The sequence below is a fragment of the Eublepharis macularius genome, chromosome 2 (genome assembly GCF_028583425.1).
Source record: "Eublepharis macularius isolate TG4126 chromosome 2, MPM_Emac_v1.0, whole genome shotgun sequence".
Lineage (NCBI taxonomy): Eukaryota > Metazoa > Chordata > Lepidosauria > Squamata > Eublepharidae > Eublepharis > Eublepharis macularius.
The window spans coordinates 24860009-24887270 of record NC_072791.1 but is presented as its reverse complement, the minus strand read 5'-3'; the positions used below and the strand labels follow the sequence as shown (position 1 = coordinate 24887270).

General features: G+C 44.9%; 1 protein-coding gene across 5 annotated transcripts in view; it reads left to right on the top strand.

Moving 5' to 3' along the window:
• EML1 (EMAP like 1) overlaps positions 1-27262 on the top strand; it is a 177254-nt gene that overhangs the window by 103222 nt on the left and 46770 nt on the right. For 4 of the 5 annotated variants that reach the window (XM_054970600.1, XM_054970599.1, XM_054970598.1 and 1 more), the window contains exons 2-5: positions 779-961; positions 8283-8415; positions 15882-16016; positions 18772-18800. In XM_054970600.1, coding sequence (XP_054826575.1) covers positions 779-961; positions 8283-8415; positions 15882-16016; positions 18772-18800 — 480 coding nt within the window. The remainder of the gene's footprint in view (positions 1-778; positions 962-8282; positions 8416-15881; positions 16017-18771; positions 18801-27262) is intronic. The other variant, XM_054970602.1, reaches the window with a different exon arrangement.

Genomic DNA, 27262 nt, shown 5'->3' with positions numbered 1-27262 from the left:
AGGCGACAGACTTCCACCTGAGACCTTGAAAAGCTGCTGCTAGTCTGAGTGTAGAGTACTGATCTTGATGGACCGAAAGAACTGATTCAGTATACAGCTGCTTCATTTGGAGCGCCAAGTGAAAAAAGCTCTGTGCTATTGGTAACACCAATTCTAATGGAGATGTGTTCACATTATCACCATTTCTGATATTAGGACGGTATCTGAGACAGCCCCTGGAACAGATGGCAACCATTGGCTAACTGTACCCATTCGGTTCCTGTACTAAAACGTTCTGGGAAGCCTCCCTGGGTCATGTTCCACATCAAGGCTTCCACCTGGTTGTCACCCGTCCAGCCCCTACAGAGGCCGTCCTATCCAGCCATGCAGGTCTTCTACAGATCTATGGCGCCACTTTGAGCCTTTACTTTTGACTGGCCCGATCATGCCCCAGAGGTATTGCCCAGCCCCCTCACCCACATTTTGTTAACAAAAAATTACATCCAGGATGAAGAGAGTTATAACAAAGTGATTGTATAGGAAGTATTGTGTGTAATGTGCCGTCAAGTTGTAGCTGACTTTTGGCAACCTTATAGGGTTTTCAAGGCAAGAGACAAAGAGAGGTGGTTTGCTGTTGCCTGCCTCAGTTTGCTTTTGTTTTTATCTATAGTTTGTTGGGCCCAATTGTTCTTCTCCCAGTACTCTAAATCTTTAATCCAAAAACTGATGATAGAAAAAAGGTCTTTATGCCTTTCAGCATATTTACAGTATAAAATGTTGTCTTTCAAAAAAAAATTAGATGACAGCGCTTCTGCCGCAAGCAGCATGGAGGTGACAGACCGCATTGCTTCACTGGAGCAGCGTGTCCAGTTGCAGGAAGATGACATCCAGCTGCTCAAGTCGGCTCTGGCAGACGTGGTGAGGCGCCTGAATATTACTGAGGAGCAGCAGGCCATGCAGAACAAAAAAGGACCTACCAAAGGTATCCATTTTCAAATGCATCCACTCAAATGGGTCAGGTGCCTATTGTTGTTGAATTTAAGCAGTATCACAGTAGCCTTGTCAAAAAGAGTCCAGTAGCACCTTTAAGACTAACCAACTTTATTGTAGCGTAAGCTTTCGAGAATCACAGCCTGACTGAGTCAAATTTACATATGAATTCATATGTGAATTTGACTCAGGCTGGGATTGAACAGAGACTATGAATGGTTATCTCATTATCAGAAGTAACTGACTTCCTTAACAGAAGCAAACTGATCTCCATATCAGAAGCTACTGTTTGCATCTACTCCTCCCTCCCCTCTCCACCTCTATATCTGACCAGTTTCTTCTTGCCCTCCATGCATCTGACGAAGAGAACTGTGATTCTCGAAAGCTTATGCTACAATAAAGTTGGTTAGTCTTAAAGGTGCTACTGGACTCTTTTTGATTTTGCTACTACAGACTAACACGGCTACTCCTCTGCAACAGTAGCCTTGATAATTCTTCAGAATGGTTGGTGGAGGACAGGGAACAATTTGGCAGCAGTTCAGGAATCTAAAGTTTGGCTTGAACAGGGACTTTTCTGGCCTTTATTGTTCCAGTGAGATGTATCTCTCTGTTGTTCTTTACTACTTCTTCCCTGATGCAAGTGCTGTAATCTAACATTAGCAGCAATTCAGAAGCCTGCATATCATAATAATAATAATAACATTCGATTTATATACCGCCCTTCAGGACAACTTAATGCCCACTCAGAGCAGTTTACAAAGTATGCCACTATTATCCCCACAACAAAACACCCTGTGAGACGGGTGGGGCTGAGAGAGCTCCAGAGAGCTGTGACTGACCCAGAGTCACCCAGCTGGCTTCAAGCGGAGGAGTGGGGAATCAAACCCAGCTCTCCAGATTAGAGTCCCATGCTCTTAGCCACTACACCACACTTACCAGCAACTACACCATGTTTTTTTAACAGATGTTTTGTAACAACTGGCCTGATGAAAAGTTCTGGTGAGCTTGAAAGTTTTCACAATGTTTTGTGCTGTGTTCCTTAAGTTATACAAGTGAGTGCCTGCCTACCTGTTGCCGTCAAAGGCAGAGCTTGCTACTACCTGCTCTGCTGCTGTATTCCATCCCCTGGAAGCTGAAGGGAGAGCTGTTTTTGCAGAGGAAGGAAGGAAGTGCCTACCTGGGGAAAAAAAGACTGTTGCCATCAAAGGCAGAGCTGCTACCAACTGCTCTGCCCCCTTCTCCCCTCCCGGTACACGAGTTTGCTGATAGAACTTAACTTGGTTTTAAATATTTTTGTTTCCTATTGTGTTTGTGTGGGAGAGGGAGTAGTATTGTAAGCTCACTTTGAGTCCACAATTGAATGGAAAAAAGTAAGTTAAAAATACCCTAAGCAAATAAACAAAGTAGGCTAAGAAAAGTTGTAGGGAGCAGGGAGGGCAGAGTAGGGGGAACTTCACTAGTGCCAGCTATAGCCTCTAAGCAGTGCTTAGTTCTGCTCTTCCTGTTTCCAGGTATAAACCTGTGGGTGTGGCCACAGGTGCGATCGGAAGGGAAAGAGCCAGGGGACTCCTCGCCCTTGCTTCTTAGCCTGTGGTTCATGCCCTTGGATGATCTGGACTATTGAATTCAAGCCTGGCCAAGTTATAGTTAGTCAATTCCTGTTTGTTTTATTTGACGTCTGTGGCGTTTTCTTCCTGATGAATTTATTGATGTTGTAACCTGCTTTGGGTCCCTTTGGGACCCAGAAGATGAAACTACCAACACTCCCCACAAACCCTTTTCGATGCCCTAAAATACCAGACAATTCACTGCACGGTAGTGAAGCATGCTGTTTAAATATTTCATACTCAGCCTGTTTATTTATGACTCCACCTGCATTCACCACATTATCATTCTTCTGTCTATGGTACCAGAAGCTGAGGATTTCACTCCTTGGCTTGCTTATAAGCCAGAGATAACGCCTTCTAAAATTAGTTTTTTTGCTGGATGGATCAGATCCCAGTATTTCACACAAGACAGCCGCTTTTGTTTTTATGTACAGCCAAAATTAGATACGATTTCATGCAGGCATGTTTGGTTGAAGGGAGAATTAATCCAGCATGTGATCTTTGACTCCATTACTAATACACCTTTTATGTGTATCTGTGTTCTTATTGGTTTGGATAGTTATACTGTCTCTGGCTTAGACAATAAAAATATGATGCTTCAAGCCCATTTACATTACCTATTAAAAAATCAAACCCAAATTTTGAACTGGTTCACAGTTTTAGTAGCAGTCTTTTAAAGTGCAGTCTTTTAAATATGAAGGATGGGTCTGTCGCTGGCCATGGTAGCTGAAAGGCTCTGATGGTCAGTCGGTGGGGACTTGGGAGCAGATGAGGGAGAACTGTGGGTCTTCCCTTTGGCACCTGCTATTGGAAACAGGATGCAGAGCCAGCCTGGTCCATTGGTCTGATCCAGCACAGCTACATGTATTCATTGGTCTGATCTAGTGCAGCTCATTCATATTCTCAGTATTCATCTGTTGTATAGATACTAGAGTCTGTAGCAAGAATATTTGCCGTTTGAGACCTTTCATAATGAAAGGCAAACTGACTTTTGGATTCCTGAACATTTTAGTAACTCCCTTAAGAGAGGCTGTAGGTAGATTTTGGTGTTCAAGAGGAAAATTTTGTGTCAGTATCAACAGCATTAACCAACATTCCATAGGTATTCATGACTGATGCTTGGCCGCGAGTTCTATTTAAATGACCTGTTTGGATGTGATAGTACAGGAGTAATAGCAGAGGGGTGAACTTTCTTTCCAGAATAGCAGTTGCCTTTTGTGATGACCTTGTACATCCCATAATACAACATACTGAGACATGATTTATTTTTATGGGGGGTGGGAGAATTTGGTGCTTTTGAATTTTTTTTCTTCCAGGTTTTTCAAGGTGAGCAAAGATACAGAAAAGTCAAGAGTTAGAGTTAATAATTTGTAAGACCAACTCATTGGCCCATGAATGAAAGATATTGCGGTTCATCAGCATTCTTCTTTTGTATTCTCCATCAAATCTTTAGTAAATTTCTTTTCAGCACTACTGCATAAAAATCTACTGTTTTAAAGTCTCTTTAAAACAAGACCTTCCAACAACTCGTTTTCCCTCTCATTTGTGAAAGGTTCCAAACTTGCTAAAGTAAACAAAAAAATTGCCATCAGGTTGCAGCCAGTTTGTGTCACCCTGATCCTGTCAGGTTTTCAAGGCAAGAGACAAACAAACATAGTTTTCCATTGCCTGGGTCTCCTTAGCAACCCTAGACTTCCGTGGTAGTTTCTCATCCAAGTACTAACCAGGGCTGACTGCTTAGCTTTCAAGATCAGAGAGCCAACTTGGTGTAGTGGTTAAGAGCCGCAGGACTCTAATCTGGAGAATCAGGTTTGATTCCCCACTCCTCCACTTGAAGCCAGCTGGGTGACCTTGGGTCAGTCACTCACAGCTTATCCAGAGCTCTCTCAGCCCCACCCACCTCACAGGGTGATTGTCATTGTGGGGATAATAATAACACACTTTGTAAACTGCTCTGAATGGGAGTTAAGTTGTCCTGAAGGGTGGTATATACATCTAATGTTGTTATTATTGTCTGATGACATCAGGCTAGCCTGGGCTATTCAGGTTAGGGCAAAGTTAAATACAAGTTATATCTGGCTGCAGCTGACTTGGTCCACAAGTTTCAGTGGGGGTATAGTTAAGAAGACTAGATCAGGGACATAGTTAGAAATAATATTATTTGAGATGAGAAAGTAAACCCTTGAATAATTGTACTATCAGTTGGTAGGTTACAGCCAATCATTGTGGCTTTGTAAGGAAATAATTCCATGTATACTGTTTTGCTCCTTCAGTTTTCATAAACGTTTTATTAGCTATTCCTGAACTAATATCAGAAGTCAATGAAAGAAGGCTCTAGACCACTAGTACCAAGTTACCTTTTGCTTCTAGTTTTAATGAATGGCATGGCTTATGTAGAAAGGTGTTCGTTCATGCTCTCTCTCTCTCTCTCTCTCTCTCTCTCTCTCTCTCTCTCTCTCTCTCTCTCACACACAAACACACACACACACACACACACACACAGAGTATTTCTGAAATTAGTTGAGGTTTCAGAGATATCATGTTAAAATACAGATGCACCTCATTCAAACAGAATCTCTTCCCCAGCCATTTACAGATCCCAAGCGTATAATACTATAGTTAGGCTTGTAAAAAGCTTTCATTTCAACTTTATAATTTAGCATTCTTTTTTTGGCCTCCTCTTGCAATTATTTCTTTATTTGCAATCTCGGCAGCCCTGTTAATCCATAGATCAGCATTGCACTAAAACAAACCACTGTTTCTGAGCTTCATAAGCAAATTTATGCTGCTGCCACAGGTAAGCCCCTGAAGCCAGCCCTTCCACCTACCCAAACCCATCCTTGTTCAATGTACATCTGACAACTGTCAAAAAGTGTGATTTATCTGAACTGTTGCATTCAACAAAGTTTGGCAGAAGTCAATGACATGTTTGGGTTTGTTTTTATAGTTACCAGCATTAAGATTTACATTCACTTCAGCAACAAAAATTGAGTAGCAGCAGACTACGAAGGCACTGAGGAATTTTAACAGTATTATTCATTCTTGGTTGCTACCTCAATATGCTCTGTCTGTAGAAATGACAAATCCTTTTTTCCACTTCTAAAAGTTTTTCTGTGGACCCTGTGAATGGCTTCTTGCTATGTGCTATTCAGCATCACAGCGCATTAAATTCAGTGGACTTAAGATTTCACTGTAAAGCTTGTAATTATAATGGCACATGGAGGTATAATATGCTTCTTGATTTTTGAGGATTGCTTATTTATTTAATTTTAAGGTATTAAATGTTTGGTGGCTTTTCCGCACACTGACCTTTTCCTTTGGAAGTTCTGTTGCTGCTGTGTATCCTTATCTGGGGAGCAGTAATGGGCCTTTCAGATGGTAGGTTTCCCTACATTTTCTTGCTACTCCGTCCCTCCTATCTTTTTCAAGGATATTTGAACCAGTAATTGACATAGTGATATACCAGAACAATATGATGCTATGGCAAATTCCAATTAAAAAAAAAAAACCTTCCCTGGTTGCTCACAGAGAAAGGGAAAATGGCAGTTGTGTAGGCGGGACCAGGAAAATGAACTTTCCGTTCACACAGCAGCCCTTCTGGTTTCGCCGCAGTGTTCCCCAAAACTTTGCCCCAAAGCAGGTTTGGGAAAGACTGGAAAAGAGCCGGGAAACGCCCAGGAGGTGCCCAAATGAGGCACAGTGCTGTGGGAGGTGGGAACCTGCTCTCTTCTGCTTCCTGACCTCATTGATCCTGGGGCAAATAACCCCTGTGGAAGAGCCATGAATGGGCATACGGAACTCTTTGTGGACAGGGGTTTGTCCTCCTTCCTCTTCAGCTCTGAGAGCTCCACAGTGCATGCAATAAGGATGCTTTTCCTGGGTCAAGAAAATTGTAAAGGCCTCACCCCTTTCTGTGCATATTAAACTGCAGGATGACATGTTCTTAATTGGCATGGTTTCTTCTGTGTAACAGTTTGCATTTGTGGTTTTCTAAATGGTATATTAATGCATTTTGTTTGAAGTGGCATCGCTGAGATTTTTACTAATATGTGAGTGGCAATCTGGGAGAGAGTGCCACTGCTCAGTCATAGCACCAAAACTCTGGAACCCTCTCCCCAAGTCCCCATACAGACTCAGCTGTCCCCTTCTGCTGCCATTTTCTGCCAGTGGGTGAAGACTTTTTTTGTTTTATCTGGCATTCCCGTAGTGATCTCTCCTTCATGCTGTTTTAATTGTTGTTTTCGTATTTTGTATTTATATTTTGCTTTAGTTTTAATGGCTTTAATGGTGTGTTTTTGTTTGGGTTTAGTGCTTTTTAATATGTTTTTATTATGTATGGTTTTTACTCTGTTAGATGCCTGGTGGCCCTGATGAGGGCAGAAATGAAGGATATAAATTGTATAAATAAATAAATATATTGACCCCAAGAAACGCCTGGTGTTCAGTTAAACCATTCCAGCATCCACAAGAACTAAGATGGACTTAATTTTTTTTAAAGAGCAGGATTGTTCTTTAGGACAGACAACTAATTAGGTTTGTGCTGCAGAACTTGTTCTCTGAAAGTAAACAAATGCTGAAGTGTTTCAAAGCATCCAAAACATTACACAATTTACCTTGATCACAAAAAGAGAGCCAAGGTGGTATAGTGCTTAGTGTGTTGGACTAGGATTTTGGAGAACCAGGTTTGATTCCCTGCTCTGCCATGGAATCTTGCTGGATGACTTTGGGTCGGTGACATGTTCTCAGCCTAACATACTTCACATGGTTGTTGTGAGGAGAAAATGGAGGAGAGGAGAAAGCTGTGAGCTGCTTTGGTTCCCATTGGAGAGAAAGGCAGGGTATAAATAAAGTATATGAGATACTGCTGAATATAATTAATGTTTTGCTTTTGATATTTTGGACCCATTTAGGGGTTAGAGCGGCCCTAACAAAGCTATGGTCTCCTTTGCTTTCCTGCTCACATGGAAAGGAAATAGTCACCCAATGCTTCAACATAAGGCATGAGAGGATGTCAGTTATTTATTTAAGCATTTCAGTGGCGCCTTTCTTTACATCACATTGAACTCAGAGTGACTTATATAAACGTTTGTTATACCACAAATATAAAACAGCCTAAAATTTCAGTATTCTCGAACTAACATAAAAGCCAATATTCTAAAACCAGCAAACCTCAATGTGCCCCAAACGGACTGATCCCTGGAACTGAATTCCCTGACAGTGATGGGGAAGGAAGGGAGAATGTGGCCAGGTTGGTCTCCAGTGAAGCCTGCTCAGTATCTTAATCTCTGTATACAGAAAAAGCAGGGATTACACCTTTGAATGTTGCCTTTTTCTAATGTTTGCATTGGTAGTTAGAGCCAATTAATTCCTTGTTTGTTGTGGATTGAAGATATAAAACGAGCAACAAAAGTGCAAACCAGGGCTTATTTTCAGCTGGAACGCGGTGGAACGGAGTTCCGGAACCTCTTGAAAATGGTCACATGGCTGGTGGCCCCACCGAGCAATCTAAACTCCCCTCTGTCTGGAGATCAGGGGGCGGGGCCACCAGCCATGTGACCATTTTCTCCAAGGGCAACTCACTGAGTTCCACCACCTCTTTTCCCAGAAAAAAAGCCCTGGTGCAATCCATCTATGCTTCTTGCTCTCAGAAATTCTGCGTGAGTTTATAGGTATGGATTCTCATTTTGCCTTCTCTTTGTTTTACAGCAAGACCCCTAGTACAAACACTGCCTTTAAAGACTACTGTTAATAACGGAACTGTTCTACCAAAGAAACCCAGTGGCTCTCTGCCTTCCCCATCAGGAACCAGGAAAGAGATTGTATCACCGGCAGCAAAAAGGTATTAAATATCTACTGTAATGTACGTGTGTGATATTGCCTTTCTCCAGTTTCTCAACCTTTTTTGTTTTTTTTTGCTTCCAAGGTGAAACTCTCAAATTTCTAAATAGGGAGATGAACGGACTTTTTAACTTTGTAGCAATCTCTTCAATGTCATTTCTGCTAGATTAAGTAAATGTTGCAAGAAATTCTAACGGCACACATAGTTAGGTGGTTATTTTCTTTCTTCTGCAATTTGAAGTTAAGCACAGGAAACATCTGAGGGCCAAACTACACATTTGGGTCTTTAGCAAGTTGGGTTCTGGTTTCTAAGACCCAGGTTTCCTGGACCCAACTTGGGTTTCCCAAAGCCATGCACCAGGAATGGGGAATAGCTTTTAAAGGGCGGGGGGGGGGAGCCCAAAAGAACTTGGAATGCCACAGTGGGAGACAGAAGGGCTGCAGCCTCCTCTCCCAAAGCTATTTTCCCATGCAGAAGCTGCACTTGGGGAGCGTTATTTGTAGCTCTTTGTGCACAGACCACTCCACATGGAGCTGCAAAACAGGAAAATAAATCTCCCCAGCACTGTTTGTGCATAGGAAAATGGCTGGGGGGCATGAAGGAGCCCCCCCCACATCTACATACACTCACCCCCACCCACCCACCCACACACAAAGAAGTCACAAAGATGGCTGGAAGATGTTGCAGTACAGCTATATAACACCGGAGGTTACTTTCCACTGCTAAATTTTACAATGATAAGACTCCTGTTTTTCCCATTACTTTAACTTTCTGCAGTTTGCTTATTTTCTACAACAATCAATGAACCAAAGCATCTCTAGACTTCGTTCCTTCTGTTATTGTGTAGGGGAGTCCTTTTGCAAGATCTTTTAAAAAATGTCTTTGCCAGTCTAGCCATGTTCAATATATTAGTGCTGTTATGATGAGAATTCATGCCCTCGAGTGGCAAGTGAATGTAATTTTTCTTTCACTATTCCCCTGGTTTCTTTTGCCAAGCCATTTTTCACTGGGGTCATATTTTGTTTAGTTTTGTTTTACTTCATGGATGTCAGTAGTAAATAGCTATAGATGAAGAAATTTGGAGAAGGGAAGGTTAACAGCTTGCAGAAAGACAGTATCCGTAGCCCCAGGATTCAGGCTTCTTGCCAACTCAGAGCAACCCCTAGTGCATCTGGCTATGTCTGTCCCTCCTGCTACAACTATTCCAACATGGCAGAAAATGGGAGACAGAGTTATGTGGTATGTTATAACTCTAAAACCAGTGGCGGTGTTAATACTGGATGCTTCCAGACCCTGTTCTTGAGGTTAGGCAGATCGCACATGAACATACCTGAAACTGTTGTATACTGAATCAGACCATCAGTCCATCAAAGTGAGTATTGTCCACTCAGACTGGCAGCAGCTCTCCAGCATCTCAAGCAGAGGTCTTCCACATTACCTACTGCCTGGTCCTTTCGACTGGAGATGGTGGGGATTGAATCTGAGATCTTCTGCGTGCAAAGCAGATGCCCTGCCACTGAGCCACAGCCTCTCCCCCATCACAGTTGTGGTCACGCTGACCTGGATGCTAGATCTGTTGTTTCTGTTGTGGTTCTAATCCACTCGAGGGGCCTTTGTACTATGGATTAAGATAGGGAAGCTGTCCAGGAGGGAAGAGGTAGAGAAGGCTGAGACTAGGTTGTTGAGCAAGCAATCCATGAGTTATAAAGGAGTGAGTAGCGTAGGTGTTGCAACAGCTGTTTCTAGGCTGCATCTCAAAGTTTTTATATCATGCCAGGCTGCTCCACGTTTCCTGATATATCAATGGGGGTCCTCATCTTGGAAGCAATGAAGTGTTCAGGAGCTTTGCTGGGGAAAGGAAGTGCTACGCTGCCAGCTGAGCACGGTAGCGTCTAAGGATGGCTTCTGCCCAGGTTTGGGCCATCTGTAGTCTGGAGAGGGTGATTGTGGGGAAACTTGTGATGTTGGACACATGGGGTATTGACCCTGGCTTAGTGGAGTTCAAGGCAGGAGTGTTCTCCATAGCTGTTGTGCTACCCACTGGGAGCTGTGAAATTCTCCAGGCCTTGGCATATATTGCAGTGGGTTCCTCATCTGAGGAGGTTTCATCTGACTTAAGCCCTGGGAGTTGCCTCGTCTGGGCCTTTTTCCTTCAGCATATTCAAGGCCCACCGAGATGAATTGATGATACATATTGCAGAGCCCAGCTGAGCATTGGTGCTAAGCCAGCATTCAATGCACTTTACTAGCCAGTCCTCAGGTAGAACTGAGTTCTACACCTTGAGTCCTCAGTTCTACCTGAGTAAACCTCTCTGTAGCCTAGAGCACTGTTGGCAGTTCCATAGAATTCTATTTCAGGCCAAGTACTATCAATCAAAGAGGCAAGCAATGTCTACAAAATGTTCTTGTTCACATGAATTTCCACAGAAAAGTTGAACAGAGGCAGTTGCAACTTGCATTTCAATTTTTAAAAATCCCTTCAGTGAGAAAGTTGTGTTCGTTGATACATGGGTAATGCAATCAGAATATTCCAATTTGTCTGCAGTAGAATATGACATAATTTCATATAGTACTGGCAAAATGAAGTGGCACTAATTTGGACACAGTTGATTCTGTGTGATAGATTGCAACATTAAAACTGTGAGATGACATCTTCGTGGCTGTTATGAGCATGCCAGCGCCATTGAAAAGTCATTTAAAAATGCCATGAGGCTGCAGCGCAGCTGGCTGAGGCATTCCCCCCCCTCCCCCATGCTTTATCAGGTGCTGATGCAGTTCCCCTAGGTGGCTGTTTTGGCACTTGAAAAGATGGGGGGGGGGGGAGATATGCGCTTCAGGCCCAATCAAGCTTGGGCCCTTGTGGCATTTCTAAACGACCTAAGATGGTGTCAGCATCTTGTGGCCACCCCAAGGACACTGTCATGTATAGTTTGCCCTGTGTTCGGTGCTAAATCACAGCTCTTGTGGCTGATGTTAAATATTGCTGTGTCATTTCAGAATAACAAGCAGGGGGCCCCTGCAAAAATTGCGGGGGGATTCCCCCCAGCCGGCCTGATCCCAGCGTTGCTGCTGCCTCAACAACAGTGGTGGCCTTTCCCTCCTCTCTTGGCCACCCAGCTCCTTGTTCACTGCCTCAGCAGAAGTGGGGCAGTGGTGGCATTTACTTTCACCCAAGCCTGCCTGACCACAGGTTTGCTGTGGTGGCAGCTCCCCCTGCCCGCCCACCCAACTCCATATTCGCCACCTCAATGGTAGCATTTTCCCCACGCTCTGCAGGCAGAGGTGATGTATTGGGGAGGATTTAAACCCCTCCCATTTTTTTCAACTTTTCAGACTTTTCTGGAAACTGGCAGGTTCCTCCAAGTTTTCTGGCAGGTTCCTTCAGGTTTTCAGAACCATCTGTTTTGCGGCCAGATGGCCTGGATTGGCATATTTAAGTATCCGCACATCAGGGCCACCTGTTTATTGGTACATAAGATTACCTGAACAGAGGAATTTAAAAATCTCCTTGTGAATGAATGTTATTTTCTCTGATCCTGAATTGGTTGGCTCTATGTAAGCGTTACTCGTCTCTGTTCAAACCAGCACATTACTTTCATTAGGTAATTGGACTTACTCTAAGAAGTAATCTTTTGGGAAACAACACTATATTGGGTGTGGGGGAGACAGATTTCGGCTTATTCCTAGATACTGTACAAAAATGGTTATCTTTTTTTTTTAAAAAGTGTTAAGCTATTATTCCCAGATATTTAAATTGTTTTGCCTTGAAATAATCAGGAAGCAAATGTGTAAAACTGGAAGCATATGTAAGATGAGACAACACTAAACTTGTTTACTTTTCTGAAAAACTTTTGCTTCATTGAGGATGTGACAGTAACACTGAATAGGATTCCAACTCCTTCCGTGTGTGAAGGGTGCAACAAAATAGTAAAGAATCCAGTAGCACCTTTAAGACTAACCAACTTCATTGTAGCATAACTTAGCTTTCAAGAACCACAACTCTCTTCATCAGATGCATCTGACAAAGAGACCTGTGGTTCTCGAAAGCTTATGCTACAATAAAGTTGGTTAATCTTACAGGTGCTACTGGACTCTTTACTATTTTGCAACTACAGACTAACATGGCTAGCTCCTCTAGAAGTGGGAACAGTTATCCCTTTCCCTCCCATGAGCCTAAAGATCCTCCAAAATGTATTTTTCAGGGACACAGGAGACAGCAGCGGGAAGAGAAGGTGGGAAAGATCTTGGGGAGGGGGGCTGATGTCTGCTCATGATTCATTGGATTCATTGGCAATGTCAGGGGAAGGTCTTGGTCTCTGTGCCCTCCTGTTGGCCACTGTATGAGACAGGATGCTGGCCTCGTTGGACCTCTGATCCAACTGATCCATTATGATTATGTTCTTGTGTTCTCATGGATCAAGCCATTTATATTATGCTGGCTTAGCTTGCTTTCTTTGTTTACTCCTTCCTTAATTATTCTGTTTTGATCCTGTCCGCTTGTTTGGTTGAGAAATTTGTATGGCTCCATAGACTAGTTTGAAAAAGTTCTTGAAAACAAGAACTTTAAATAAGCTTACATTAGAGAAATAAGAGAGATCCAGTTAGGATGCTGGGCTTCCTTACTTTTCTCTGTATGCAGCATGGAGAAAAGATCATGGTTTCTTTCCTTGCCCTTAGGGGTAACCTGCCTTGCCTTGAACATCCCCAGGTACTCACACCTTACTGTGATGTTTGAATAGGGTGTATGTGCAGATGATCATGCTCGGCTCAAAGGAGCATAGTTTTATGACTTTGGGGCCTATGCATAGAAATGATTAATATGACCAGAATAGCAGCAGAGAGGCAGGAAGGGGGAGAGAAGAAAAAGGGCGAGGACACAGTTTTAACCTTGATGCAACAGCTGTTTCAGACAAAGACCTATGGGTAAACTCAAGCAAACAATATAAAGCTTTATGGTATTTTTCAGACTATCTCAATGCAGAAAGAAAAATTGTGTCAAGGAGATGTTAAAGTGTAAATAGCTTGTCATGTATTTATAGGAGGGGGAAAAATCACCAATGTATATGTGAGCTAATCTCTAAATCCCAAAAGCACATTAACAGGGCTTTGGTGGCCCCTTCTTTGAAGTCAGCCTCCCACTTTACTGACACACACGCACACTCACACGGTGCTACAGAAGAAGAGGGTGTCGTACATCCCTAAAATACAGCAGTGTCAGATATCCCTGGATATGGGTGTGCTGACTGTACAGAAGTATTCAGTCAGGATAGGAAAAATATTCCTGGCCTCATGAAATGGTCCTGTTTTAAACAAAACCATGTCCCCGTGTGCTGCTGAAACTTGCCCTTACACAGGGCTTTTTGTTCAGCTGGAACACAGTGGAATGGAGTTCCAGAACCTCTTGAAAATGGTCACGTGGCTGGTGGCCCCGCCCCCTGATCTCCAGACAGAGGGGAGTCGGAGGGCAATCTAAGCTCCTCTCTGTCTGGAGATCAGGGGGCGGGGCCACCAGCCATGTGTCCATTTTCTCCGAGGGTAACCCACTGAGTTCCACCACCTCTTTTCCTAGAAAAAAAGCCCTCCCCTTACATATGCGCCTGCACTTAAAATGACCTGCATTCTATTACTAGATATGATTGGAGAGTTTTCATTTCTTGCCTTCATGGGTTACAAAGATTTATTTTGTATCTAGCATTTCAAATGGTTATCTACCATAATCCATTATTTGTGTGTCTCTAACATGCTTATCATCTTTTCCCCACCTTGCTGCTATTATTATTGAGTGTTTGCTCTGTTTCCTGTCGGTTACAGTTCTGCTTATTTTCATATTAATGAAAATATTTACATGCTGCCTTATTTCCTGCCAGCCATGGGGAATCCCTTAATTTCTTGCTTTAAAACAAAAAGATCCTGACATGTCTACCCACAGAAGTGAGAAAGTGTTTTACAAACTTCTTAAAGCCTTTGCCATCTCTGTGCTGTGTGCCGTAAGCAGTTAGCTCAAATGTTCAAAATAGCTGATCAAGGACTCTATTAAAATTGAGGTTCCTTAATCCTGATGCACATAACATGCAGAATTGTATGTTGATTGCATGAAATTGTATGTCTTCGTATGTGTAACTTTTTGTTAATGTTCCTTATTCTTACATTCTTATTTTACTGCATTCACTTTTATTCTGCTTTGTTTATGCACTTCTCATTCATGGAATAAGCAGGTCTGTGAGTCTTCTCAATGCATGCAAACTGAAAAAAACTGCTCTAAGGTGAGGGATTCTTTCTAGTAATGTAATGTCATATCTCTTAGTCTCTCTTTCCCCCCGCACTCTTTTTCTCTCTCTCTTTTTGTCTTGTGACTCATTATGAAAATGGCATTATTATGAATAATTATGGTAATTATTAAAGGGGAAAAACCCAGTTGAAAGAAATTCTCATGATTGGCCTTCTCAGTTTAACTTGAAATGTTAGGAAGTATTAACTTTTATTTCCTGTTTCCCTACTAACATTTCCTGCTTCTAAGTGAGGATTTCTTATTTTTTCAAATGCCATTGCATATATTCTGCTTTGTCATCTGATTGCAATGAAAGCACAAATATGTGCCATTCCTAAAAATACTTACTGTGGAGACAACTAGTGTTCTCACTTAATTCAGTGACATTTCTCAGTGGTCTAAGAACTATAAATGTATCAGTTATTTCCTTTCACTTTTTATAAGTCTATTTTGAATCCATGTTGTCTTTTTTTTAAAAAAACAGCCTTGCTGAAAACTTTTGTTGTTGTGTTTTCAAGCAAACCTAAAATGCGAAGCATTGATCAGAGTTTGTTGCGCAGGACTCGAAGTTAGCCCGTGACCAATCACAGGGAAGCTCTCTGATCCAATTGAGTAAAAAACAACCAGCTTCCTTTTCATGTACCACATAGAAGCCCCTCTCCAATCATGTCCTGCTGGGCTTATGTACCCCCAGTGAGAATTATGACTGTTTCTGCTTCTTGGAAGAGCAGATTCTTAAGGCCATTTTGCAAGTTTTTTTTTTCTTTTCATTCTCCTGTTGCTGTGGGGAGAGAGCCTGCTGTTTAAAACCAAAGCACAAAACCCTGCTGGGTATGCTTATTTTCATGGGTCACTGAACTGTGGCCTAAACAGCCCTAATGAGAGCTGACGAAAGCGTTGGTCTCTTTTGCTATTATCTTGGTGCTGTGTAGTAATGACTGAGACTAGAATATAGTCAGCAAGAATATATATATATATATTCTTGCTGACTATATTCTATATATAGAATATATATATATATATAATTTTTGCTAAGATATTATGTGTTCTGAAATACATGCAGATTTCAGCATGCTTCCAAAAAGATGGCTCCGTATAAATTAGGTTTCTGGTTTTGGCATTGTGTTTTTGTTTTGTTTTAGAGTTTTACATGTGGATTTCCATGAGCATAAATGGATATTTTTCCCAATTCCAATAGCACCGTCAAAAGAACCAACTCAACTGAACGCATGTCTCCTGGGGGCCGAAGGGAAAGCTACGGAGATTCCAAAGGCAGCCGCAACAGAGCTGGATCCACCAGCAGTTCATCAAGTGGCAAAAAGAACAGTGAAAGGTATGAAAAGTTCTTTACGTTCCTTTCATTTTCCCCCCACATCACTCTTAATGTCAGCCTCAGATCGTTAGGCTTTTAGATGTTGTCATGGCATTTTACAGAGTAACATAAGAAGGTTACGGTTTTGACAGTGGAGGATATATCAAAGAGGGAAGGATGATGAATAACAGAAAGAGGGAGTGAATAGGGAGGAGCAAGTCTGGAGTAAGAAGGAAAGACCTAAGTGCACACAAATTAACTGGAAGCATTTCTTTAATCTAGCCCAGTGTAAATGTGTAAAGAATGCCAAATCTGCAATGGTAAAGTTGTTAGGTTTCGTTTCCATGGGGGTGAGGTCAAAGATGGAGTAGGAAGGCAGAGAAGAGGTGTTACGGAAGGGACTCTGTACCTTTAAAAGGGTAAGATGACAAGATTTTTTTCGGCAACTGAAGATGGTAGAGTTGGAAAAGCAAAGGTCCTGGTAAAGACACACAAAATTTCAAAAATAAGGATTGGGGAGGGGGGGGAGACATGGCTCAGGGGTGGAGCATCTGCTTTCTGTGCAGAAAGTCCCAAGTTCAATCCCTGGCATCTTCAGTTCAAAAGGTCAAGTATTGGATGATGTGAAAGACCTCCACCTGAGACCCTGGGGAGTTACTGTCAGTCTGAGTAGTCCATACTGACCTTGATGAACCAGTAGTCTAATTCAGTATAAGACAGCTTCATATGTGTAAAGGGCAGGTGGGGTGGGCATCTTTTACCTATTATGGGACTGCCCATCTCAGGGAGGACATGGCAGCTTCCCCTTGGGTTGCTTGTGGCAGCAAGAGGAGTGGCACAAATTGCATCCATGGTCATATAAGCTAATCTTCCTTGCTTAGGATTCTCCACTCCCCGCCATGGTTCTTCTAAAAAATATCTGTTGGTTATCTCAATGGTCTGCATGCCTGTTAATACCACCACCACCACCACCGTTTTGTGGAAGCTGCAGCAATAAAAGTGTGGCCCTGTCTTCGTGAAGCTGAGAGTGCCTGCTCCTTGTCCCCCTCTCCTTCTGTAACCTCACTCCCCACAGTAAGCACAAGGCATTTGTGCTGAGTGTGAATGGAAATTCTATGTAGAGATCAAGGAGGCTTAAAGCAAAGCACAGAGAAGATTGTAGGGAACACAAGAGTTTTCAGTGACAAGACCAGGAGGAAAGGATACATTTTTGTAGTTCTGTATAGGGAGAAGTGCTATAACTTGACTATATGGAGCAGAGGAGAGGAAGGAATGAAGGGCGGGAGGTTTCTGGTTGACAGTCAGTATTATAATGCCCCTGTATAAATCTCTGCTCCAGCCTCATTTGGACGACTGTGTGCAGTTCTGGTCACCATATCTCAAAAAGGACACTGGAGATCTGTAAAAAGTTCAGAAGAGAGCAACCAAGATAATTAAGGGGTTGGAGCACCTTTCCAATGAGGAAAAGCTTTTAGTTTAGAAAAGTGATGACCGGGGTGGGGTGGGGGGACAGGAAGAACTGTTCTGCCTCTCCCAAAATACTACAACTTGAAGGCATCCAGTGAAAGGTGATAGTAGATTCAGGATGGACAAAAGAAAATACTTTGCACAGCGAATGATTAAGATTTGGAACTTATTGCCAGAGGCACAGCCACAAGCATAGACAGCTTTAAAGGGGGATTAGACAGGTTCATGGAGGATAAGTGTATCGGTGGCTACTAGCCATGGCCGCTAAGGGGAACCTCTACATTCAGAGTTAGCATACCTCAAAATACCAGTGCTGAGAGCCTTTGCCTCTATGCCCTGTTGTTGGCCCTCCAGGGCAACTGGTTGGCCACTGTGTGAGACAGGATGCTGGATTAGATGGTCCATGGGTTTGATCCAGCAGGGCTCTTCTGTGTGCTTATGCCCATGGCTGCATCCACACAGTGAGGATTTTCCTTTTCCCTATCATTTCCACTGCATAGGGAATGGAGCATCTTCGTGAGAGTTTTGTATGCAGTTTTTCCCATCAGCCACCATTTCCCCGGCATTTTTCCCCTGCTGCACCAACAAGTGGCTTTTTCAGACTTCTTTTAAAAAAAATCAATAATTGCTAAATTGCTATAGCATTATAATATTAATAATGATCTAATACCACAATCTAGCCGTTTCTCTGAAATCTGAGCTTTTATTTTAAAAAAAGCAAATCTCTAGCCTGTTTGAGGAGAAATAAGATGTATCTCTTCAATGGAAAGGGCTAGCGACTTTTAAAAAAAAAACTGGAAATTCTGTGGAATTCATAGACTGTGATAATATATCATTATAGCAGTCTAGCAATTGCTAGTTTTTTCAAAAGCATGAAAAAGTCCTCTGGTGGCATGGGAGGAAATGGTGAATGTGGGGGGGCGGGGGCGGAGGCAAGGAAAATATTTCAAATGTGGGCAGGACCTTAACAAGTGTACACCTTCCCAAAACACGTTTTGCAAATGTGCTTTGATTAAAATCTTTCCCAAGAGGGTGGATCGAACCAGTTTTTAGAAGGAGTGGAGCAAAGCAGAGGAGAACCTGGAAAGCTGACAATTAGGGGGTGAGGCAGTGTGGTTGTTCTAATCATTGTCCTAATAATCACTGCTGAGGTCTTGATGTCACACCAGTAAAACCTCCACCTGGAAACAGTCGGAGTGAGTGGTGATGCTGGTGATAGATGTGAGGAGTACATAAGAGGAGGAAGGTGTGGGAGAAAAAAATTGTAGCTCAGGTTCATTAAAACCCTTTTTCTTCATTATTTTCACAGCAAGCCCAAGGAACCAATGTTCAGTGCAGGTAACTATTTTGCTTTCTCTCTCCTTGCATAAAGGATATTTTTTTTTTGATACTGTAACTTTTAAAAAAAAAAACATGAGTTTGAATGTTTGAAGATACTGGTGTCATCTAGATTTTCAGTAAAGATAACCAGTCATCAGTGGTGTTATAATTTGCTTCTAAACCATGGCTTGTGAGATATGTTTTATTTTTAAGTCTTTGTTGTAGTGATTAATGGAATGAGAATAAACAGTTTACCTTTTTAAAAACTGAATGGGATGCCAAGCTTACCAAGTTGTGCTTTTCTTATTTATTTATTATCAAAGGCGGTTACAAAACCATTAATCCCCAGTCACTTGGGATTTAGCATAGATTCAGATTTCACTTGCCGTGCCTTGGGGATGATCTGATGCCATCGCATTTCAAGCCAAGTAGTACTTAGACAAAAGCAGTGGGGATCTCATTCAAGGGTCTCCGAGTTCCTTTGCAGAAAGGCAGGATACCCAGTGGGGAAAAACCCAGAAAGTTTCACTTTTTTCAGACAAAATTATGTTATCTCACTTTGCATACCTTCCGCTGTACTAAGCTTTTTCAGGCCTGGATCTACATAATTATTGCTTTATTATGTTTGGGTTTTGCACAATTTGCACTCTCAGACCACTGCTATAAATTGGTCACTGGTACCAACAGAATAGTTTTGGTTTAGTTTTTATTTTACTTATTACTGCAGCCAGGGCTTTTTTTCAGGGGGAACGCGGGGGAATGGAGTTCCGGAACCTCTTGAAAATGGTCACATGGCTGGTGGCCCCGCCCCCTGATCTCCAGACAGAGGGGAGTTGAGATTGCCCTCCACGCCGCTCAGCGGCGCGGAGGGCAATCTAAACTCCCCTCTATCTGGAGATCCAGGGGTGGGGCCACCAGCCATGTGACTATTTTCTCCTAGGGCAACCTACTGAGTTCCACCACCTCTTTTCCCAGAAAAAAAGCCCTGACTGCAGTTATAACCCCACCTTTCTCCTCAAAGAGGGGGTACCCAAAGCCACTTTTATCCTTCTCATGTCCTCCATTTTATCCTCATAACCATCTTGTGAGATAGGTTAGGCTGACAGTGTATGACTAGGCCCCTGAAGTCATCCAGCAAGCTTCCGTGACAGAGCGGAGATTCAAATTTGGTTCTCCCAGATCCTAGCCTGGCACTTTAACCTCTATGCCATGCTGGCTCTGTCACCTCAGCTTTGCTTGTGCTGCTCTGTCTTCCGTTGTGGGGCTTGGCCCTCTGCTGTGGAGCATGTTCCTCCAGCGTTAACAGTTTCCACTTTTGCAGGACTAGTACTTACAATGAGCCCCAAAGCACCATGTACCAGAGGGGAAACACTGCACAGTGACCAGCTACCTTGGTAATAGACAAAGAGTATGAATGGAAGCAAGCCTTTAGGATCCAGGCTTGGGATAATAATGCATGGACCAAAATTCTGGCTTTGCAAGGGTGTGCTAAAATTCAGTGGCTTAGATTCACACTTTCTGTGAATGACTGAGGGTTTTTTTTGCCACTTTCCCAGAGTGAGCTCCCTGAAAAGTTGGTCCTGAGGGTTCAGCATTCCTCAGCATCAGTGTGAGATAGGGCACAGGTGTGTGAGTGTGAGTGTGCACATGCACGCAGAGCACTGGTACCACCAGAAGAAGGAACTGGCAGAAATCTCTCTCCCACAGACAGTATTACTGCTTTTGCATTATTTATCTGGAAGATTTGAAGCCTGCGTTTCTTTCAAAGATACTTGAGGCATTTGACAGCTAAAAACCAAATATGATCATATATTTTGAAACAAAATGATCCCTAAAAACCAGACGCTGCATATTAAGAGCTGTTGAAAAACCACAGGGAGATCAGTGTTCATTCAAAGGGCTCCTGGAACAAAATGGTTTTCAGCCAGAACCACCAGCAACCATAGAACAAAGGCTCAGTGCCATGCATGGATCTTGCACCAGAGGGCTGTGTTTGTTTGCGGGGCGGGGGTGTATGTGCATCTGTGCATAGGGATCCGCTAGTTTTTCTCCTGACTGCAACACCTTATATTGCACACTAGCCTTAAAGATTCCCCAACTTCTAGAAATGGCTTTACAGGGGCTGCATTTAGAAGTGGAAAGTAGCAAAAATCTGACCCTATCTGCAGAGAATTCTATAGGTCCCATATCACCTGCCTCTGCTTGTTGTAACAGCCACTTTATCCAGAGAGGGTTACGTAAGTGGGAAGATAGAATATTGTCGAGCATGGTTCAGGTCATCACAATGGGAGTGGGAGCTACCCCAGGCCCTAAATCTAGGTTTCACTGTTTAAGCACAGACTGGACTGGAATACACAACCTATGTAGAGTTCTTTCTCTTTGACTCGTTTAATACCCAGGTATAATTTCCTTTAAAGTCATGCATTGAATTTAGACTCACCAACACACCATATCAGCAATCCTTCCATAGCCTTTAGAATTAAAAAAAAACATTTTATCACATAACTAGCAACCAAGCCCGTTTTTTAAAAAATGGACCCTAGAAAACGGATAGCTGGGGCATGCAGGAGCACTCCAGGGCTCATGGTGCCAGTCCAGCAGTGCTCCCCTGCTTCCATTTGAGGCTGGACTGGACCTGCTTGGGACCGAAATCAGGCGGGTGTGGAGCGCAGGAGCACTCCAGGGCTCATAGCACCACTCCAGCAGCGCTCGTGTCCTCCCGTTTGAGGCCAAACTGGGCTTGTATGGGACTGAAATTGAGCTGGTGCATAGTGGAGGAGTGCTCCAGGGCTTGTGGCGGCGCTCCAGCAACACTCCCACATTCCATTTGAAGCCGAACCGGGCCTGTCTGGGGCTGAAATTGGCCTGCTGCGGAGAGCAGGAGCACTCCAGGGCTCATGGTGCTGCTCCAGCAGTGCTCATGCGCTTCCATTTGAGGTTGAACTGGGTCTGTTTGGGGCTGAAATTGGCCCGCTGCGGAGCACAAGAATGCTGCCGGGGTGGTGCAACAGACCCTGGAGTGCTCCTGCTCACCTCAGCGGGCCAATTTGGGCCCAAAATGGGCCCGGTTCGGCCTCAAAGGGGCTGAAATCGGCCTGCTGCGGAGTGCAGGAATACTGCTGGGGTGGTGTGATGAGCCCTGGAGTGCTCCTGTGCTCTGTAGCAGGCCGATTTTAGCCCCAAACAGGCCCAGTTCAGCCTCAAAGGAGCTGAAATCGGCCCATTGCAGAGCACTGCTGCAGCAGCATGATGGGCTCTGGAGTGATCCTGTGCTCTGCATCGGCCTGATCTCTGCCCATTTGGGGCTAAAATTGGGCCGGTGTGAAGCGCAGGAGCACTCCAGGGCCTGTTGCAATGCCCCGGTTTGCTGAGGGCCTGCTGAGGGCTGGGCCTCCCTGTTGCCTCCGAGAAAGCTGCTGCAGTGATGGAGAACGGTGGTGCAGCGCCCCTCCTAAGCAAGCCGTATTGGCGACGACTCTTTATCCTCGTGCAGGCCAGAATACAGCTCAGCTTTTATATAGTAGAATAAAGGATCATATCGTCTCACTGCATTTTTTCCTCTTTCCTTGTTTAGCTGCAAATGTCTTTAGCAGGCCATCTCCACACTGTGTCTATCTTGTAACTCTGTTGTAGGGAGGGGGAATCATTCACAAGGGGGAAGAAGGATGTCTACTTTCCTGACTGCTGATTCTGCCTTATAAATTATAGTCCAGAAATTTTTATTTTTTATTTAGAACGCCTGCTAGGTTCTAAATTTGGAAGTGAGCCCACCTTGAGAAGAGAGGTGGATTGCCTTATGTGAAAGTATTTTTCTGTGACATTTGCTTATAAGGCATCCCTCCTTCTTGCCTTTCTGTCCTAGGTGCTCCTCCAGACAATTCCTGTTGATTTGGCAAACCTAAGATCAGGTCCATAGATTGTATCCAAACTAGTATTTATGGGAGCAGAAGGACTTCTGCCCGCAAGGCATGACTATCCTGCCTCCTTCCACCCACCCAAATATTCTCTGTCATCTTCTTTCTGGGGGAGAGGGTACCGCAGGAACAGGATCTATTGGCAGGTGCATTGAGTTTCAGCGGTAGGGGGATGTGGTAAGGTTGTACTCTGGGATCAGAAGTCCTTGAACCTGCAGAAATAGTAGTCTGGGTCCAAGCCATGTATTTGCCAAGTGAGCTTCTAATTTGGTGCTCAGTTCCATACCTTCTCAGAATGGATGATCTTAAAAATCAGAGTTCATCTACGGTCTTCCTGTGCAGTCCCACATGGGACTGCGCACGCGCAGGCCTGCCGATACCGGAGATTTTAATAGCTAAACACCACCAGGGGGCGCTCCCGCCTCTCAGCGCGCATGCGCGGCCGCTTTCCCGCCGAAACGGCCCTTAAGAGGCGGAGCGCCCCTCACATACCCTCAGTTTTCTCTTTCGCCGCCGATCGTTGAGGTTTAACAGCTTTCTTCGTTCGCGATGTCTGAGAAGGCCTTGTTTAAGCGTTGCGAGACCTGCAATCGTAAGATGACAAGGTCGGATGGCCATTCCATTTGTTTGTATTGCCTTGGGGAAACTCACAACACTCAGGCGTGCAAGCATTGCCGCGCGTTTACCTCCAAGGCCCGGGCGGAACGGACGGATCGTTTGCATGCCTTTCTCTGGCAGCGTGCGATGTCGGTCGAGGACCCTCCACCGAAGTCTTCGTCTGCTCCGTCTGCGTCCTCTCGTCCTCCTGTACCTTCGGGTTCCAAGACGCCTCGTTCTCAGCCGTCTCCGAGTCGCTCGGAGTCGAGGTCCGAGAGGATCCCTTCGGGTCGGAGTTTGTCGGAACCGACCGCTTCGGTTCCGAGACATCTAGCAAGTCGACCTCCTTCGATCTCGTCGGCTGTCTCGGCTTCGCCTGCTCGTGGCGCCCATAGAGGTTCGACTCCGTCGGTTCCGAGGTCGACTCCGCCAACTCAGACCACCTCTACGGTTCCGATGACTTCGGATCCTGCTGTGAGACCGAAGGCCGTTCCTGAAAAGAAAAAGAAGAAGCATAAGCATTCCAGTAAGCATGATAAGGCAGTGTTGGAAGGCTTACTCACCTCTTCCCCGTCGGCTCCGGTCGACTCCGCTCCCGTCCAAGTGGAACAGCGAGCAGAGGCGAGTGATCGTCCGCAGTCCAAGACTCCTCCGGACCGGGTGGCTCAGGAGGACGATGTCATTCTCCTCGAGAAGCCTCTTACCCCTTCCGGTCGGGCTCGATCGGCCTCGTACGAATCGGACTCTATTCAGTCGGCTCGGAGTCGAAGGAGTCGGTCCGCCCGTCGCTCTAGCTGTCGGACCCTACGGTCCTATCGGAGCCGATCCAGGGAGAGTCGACGTCGAGATGATCCTGTCCCTCGTTACTCTAGTAGGGAGAGTTCATACTACTCGGACCGGCATTATAGAGGTGCTTCGTTGTCTCCTTCATTTCGAGTCGGTTCCGATGTTGGCTATGACCCGTCCCGCCTCCCGTCGGATCGAGTCTCTCCACGACCCCGGGCCCGTTACAGTGTTTCTCCTCTGTCGGAGTCACCTGAAAAGGAGATTGGGCCATCTGATGAGGCCTCGCCTACTGATGATTTTCGGGCCTACAACGAGTTGCTCCAAAGAATGGCGAAAGCCCTGGACCTTGAAGTGACTTCCACTGAATCTAAATTCACTGATAAGATATTGCAACATATCTATTCGGGTTCTACTCCCTCGATTGCCTTTCCCCTTATTGAGGGGTTTGCTGATCTATGGAAGAAGCTGCAGTCTCGACCTGCGTCTGCTACCGCCACTAATCGAAAAGTGGAGAGCTTGTACCGAACCAAGGACGATGCTCATCCGTTCCTGGCCGTTCACCCTCCTCCATCCTCACTTGTCACCGAGGAGATGCAAGCTCGGCCTCGCCAGGGCTCGCTATCGGCTCCAACTGACAAGGATAGTAGAAAGATCGATGCCTTGGGTAGGAAGTTGTATACTTCGGCTACGTTTGGCATCAAAGTGGCGAATTATGCCGCAATGATGGCGGCTTATCAGCTGTTTTTATGGAAGAAGGTGGCGTCTTTTCTTCCTAAGCTTCCCGAAGATCAGCGCACTCTGCTTCGGGTCATTCAGGAGGAGGCTGTTCGTCTCTCCAGACACCAAATTAATGTTGGGAGAAGTATGGCTGACACTGCGGCTCGATCACTTCTCTCCTCGGTGGTACTGCGCAGGTACGCATGGCTTCGCACGACCGCCCTGCCAGTTGAAACAAGGAACAGGGTTGAGGACCTGCCGTTCGAGGGCACCACTCTGTTTTCAGAGAAAACTGACGAGTTCCTCTCTAAGAAGAGGACTGACCGTTTGACAGCCCGCTCGTATGGGGTTCTACACCAGCCGTCGCAGCAGCCTTCTCGCCCATACTATCGCTCCTTCCAGCGTGGCAGACAACACCGCTATCAGCCCTATCAAGGGTATGCTTACCAGCAGCGCAGGAGCTACCAGAGCCCACAATCTGCCTTTCCCAGACGAAGGCAGGGCCAACGTCCCAAGCCTGGTTCCCAACAGCATCAGGCCAAGGACCAGGACCAATTGCATAAGCAATTCTGACAATCACAGGGACCTGACCCCACATTTGGGGACAGGCTTAATGCTTTTTTGGATGCCTGGTGTTCAATTTGTTCCGATGTTTGGGTTTTGTCTATTATCCAGTTTGGTTATAAAGTTGAATTTCTTGGTTTACCTTACCTGCGTCTCCCTGTGTTTTCTTCTGACCCCCCTCGTTCAGAGATCCTGGGAGAGCTCTCAGCCCTATTGCAGAAAGGGGCTATAGAGGAGATTCCGGTTGCTTCAGCTGGTTTGGGGTTCTATTCCAACCTCTTTTTAGTGGAGAAGAAGGATGGTGGGCTTCGGCCTATCCTGGATCTTAGGGGTTTGAATAAATTTATACGAGTTCGTAAATTCAAAATGGTTACTTTACAGATGGTTTTGACCTTGTTGCCCCAACAGTCGTGGTTTGCAGTCCTGGATCTGAAGGATGCGTATTTTCATATTTCAATTTTCCCTGAACACAGGAAATTTTTACGTTTTGTCTATGGGCAACGTGTCTTTCAATACAATGTTTTACCCTTTGGGTTGGCCACTGCACCTAGGGTGTTCACCAAGTGTGTGGCAGTAGTGGTGGCTCATTTACGTCTCCAGGGCTGCCAGATCTTTCCTTATCTGGATGACTGGCTCTTGGTTGGTGATTCTGCTGACTCTGTGTCCAATCAGGTGTATCTCACCTTAAATTTATGTTTACGCCTGGGTCTTTTTGTTAATCAGAAGAAGTCCAAGTTGACCCCGGTGCGCTCCATCCAATTTATTGGAGTGGTTTTGGATGGTGTTCGGGATGCAGGCTTCTTGCCTTCAGAGCGTGCTGCAAAAATTAAGAGGCTTATTTCGACCCTTCAGAGGTGTCGTTTCCAATCTGTTCGCTTTATCCAGACCCTTTTAGGTTGCATGGCTTCTACTACGGCTGTGGTTCCGCTGGCCAGGTTATTTATGCGACCCTTCCAATTGTGGTTCAATTCTGTATTCTCACCGGCCCGTGATTCTCAAAATAGGAGACTTTCCGTCCCTAGGGGGGTGCTGTCCTCCCTGGAGTGGTGGCGGGATGATGCTAATTTATTTAAAGGGATGGAGTTTGGTTTTCACCAAACTCATCTGTCAGTTACTTCCGATGCTTCCCTTTTCGGTTGGGGGGCTCACTGTGCTGGCCTTTATGCCCATGGGTTATGGTCTGAATCTGAACGTGAGGAACATATTAATGTTCTTGAGTTGCGGGCAATTTTATATGCATTGATCTCCTTTACAGATGTCGTGCGGAACAAGTCCGTTCAGGTCCTGACCGACAACACGACGGCGATGTTTTACATCAACAAGCAAGGTGGCACGGCGTCTGTGGCTCTCTGCACAGAGGCGATGAGACTCTGGAAGTGGGCCATAGATCATGCTGTCTGGCTGCATGCAGTTCACATCCCGGGGGTACAGAATTCCATGGCGGACCACCTGAGCAGGCTCCACAGGGAAAACTACGAGTGGTCCCTCCAGGACAAGTATCTCGCCCCTATCTTCTCGGAATGGGGGACTCCGGAGTTGGACCTGTTTGCGACTGTGGAAAATCGCAAGGTCCTAGCTTATTGTTCCAGAGGAGGAGTAGGCCCAGAATCAAGTGGGGACGCGTTTCAGTTAAGTTGGTCAGGTCCCCTGTGTTATGCCTTCCCTCCGTTCCCGCTTCTGGCACGGGTCCTCAGCAAGATCCAGAGGGACAGAGCGTCCGTCATCCTGGTGACCCCGTATTGGCCGAGGCAACCATGGTTTCACTCCCTTCTGAGTCTACAGACTCAATCGATCCGTCTCCCGGTGGTTCCCGATCTCCTGACCTGCGGGGGGGTTCTTCACCACGACATCAGGAGACTCAAACTCACAGCGTGGTTGATCAGGCCGGGGCTGCCTTCTCCG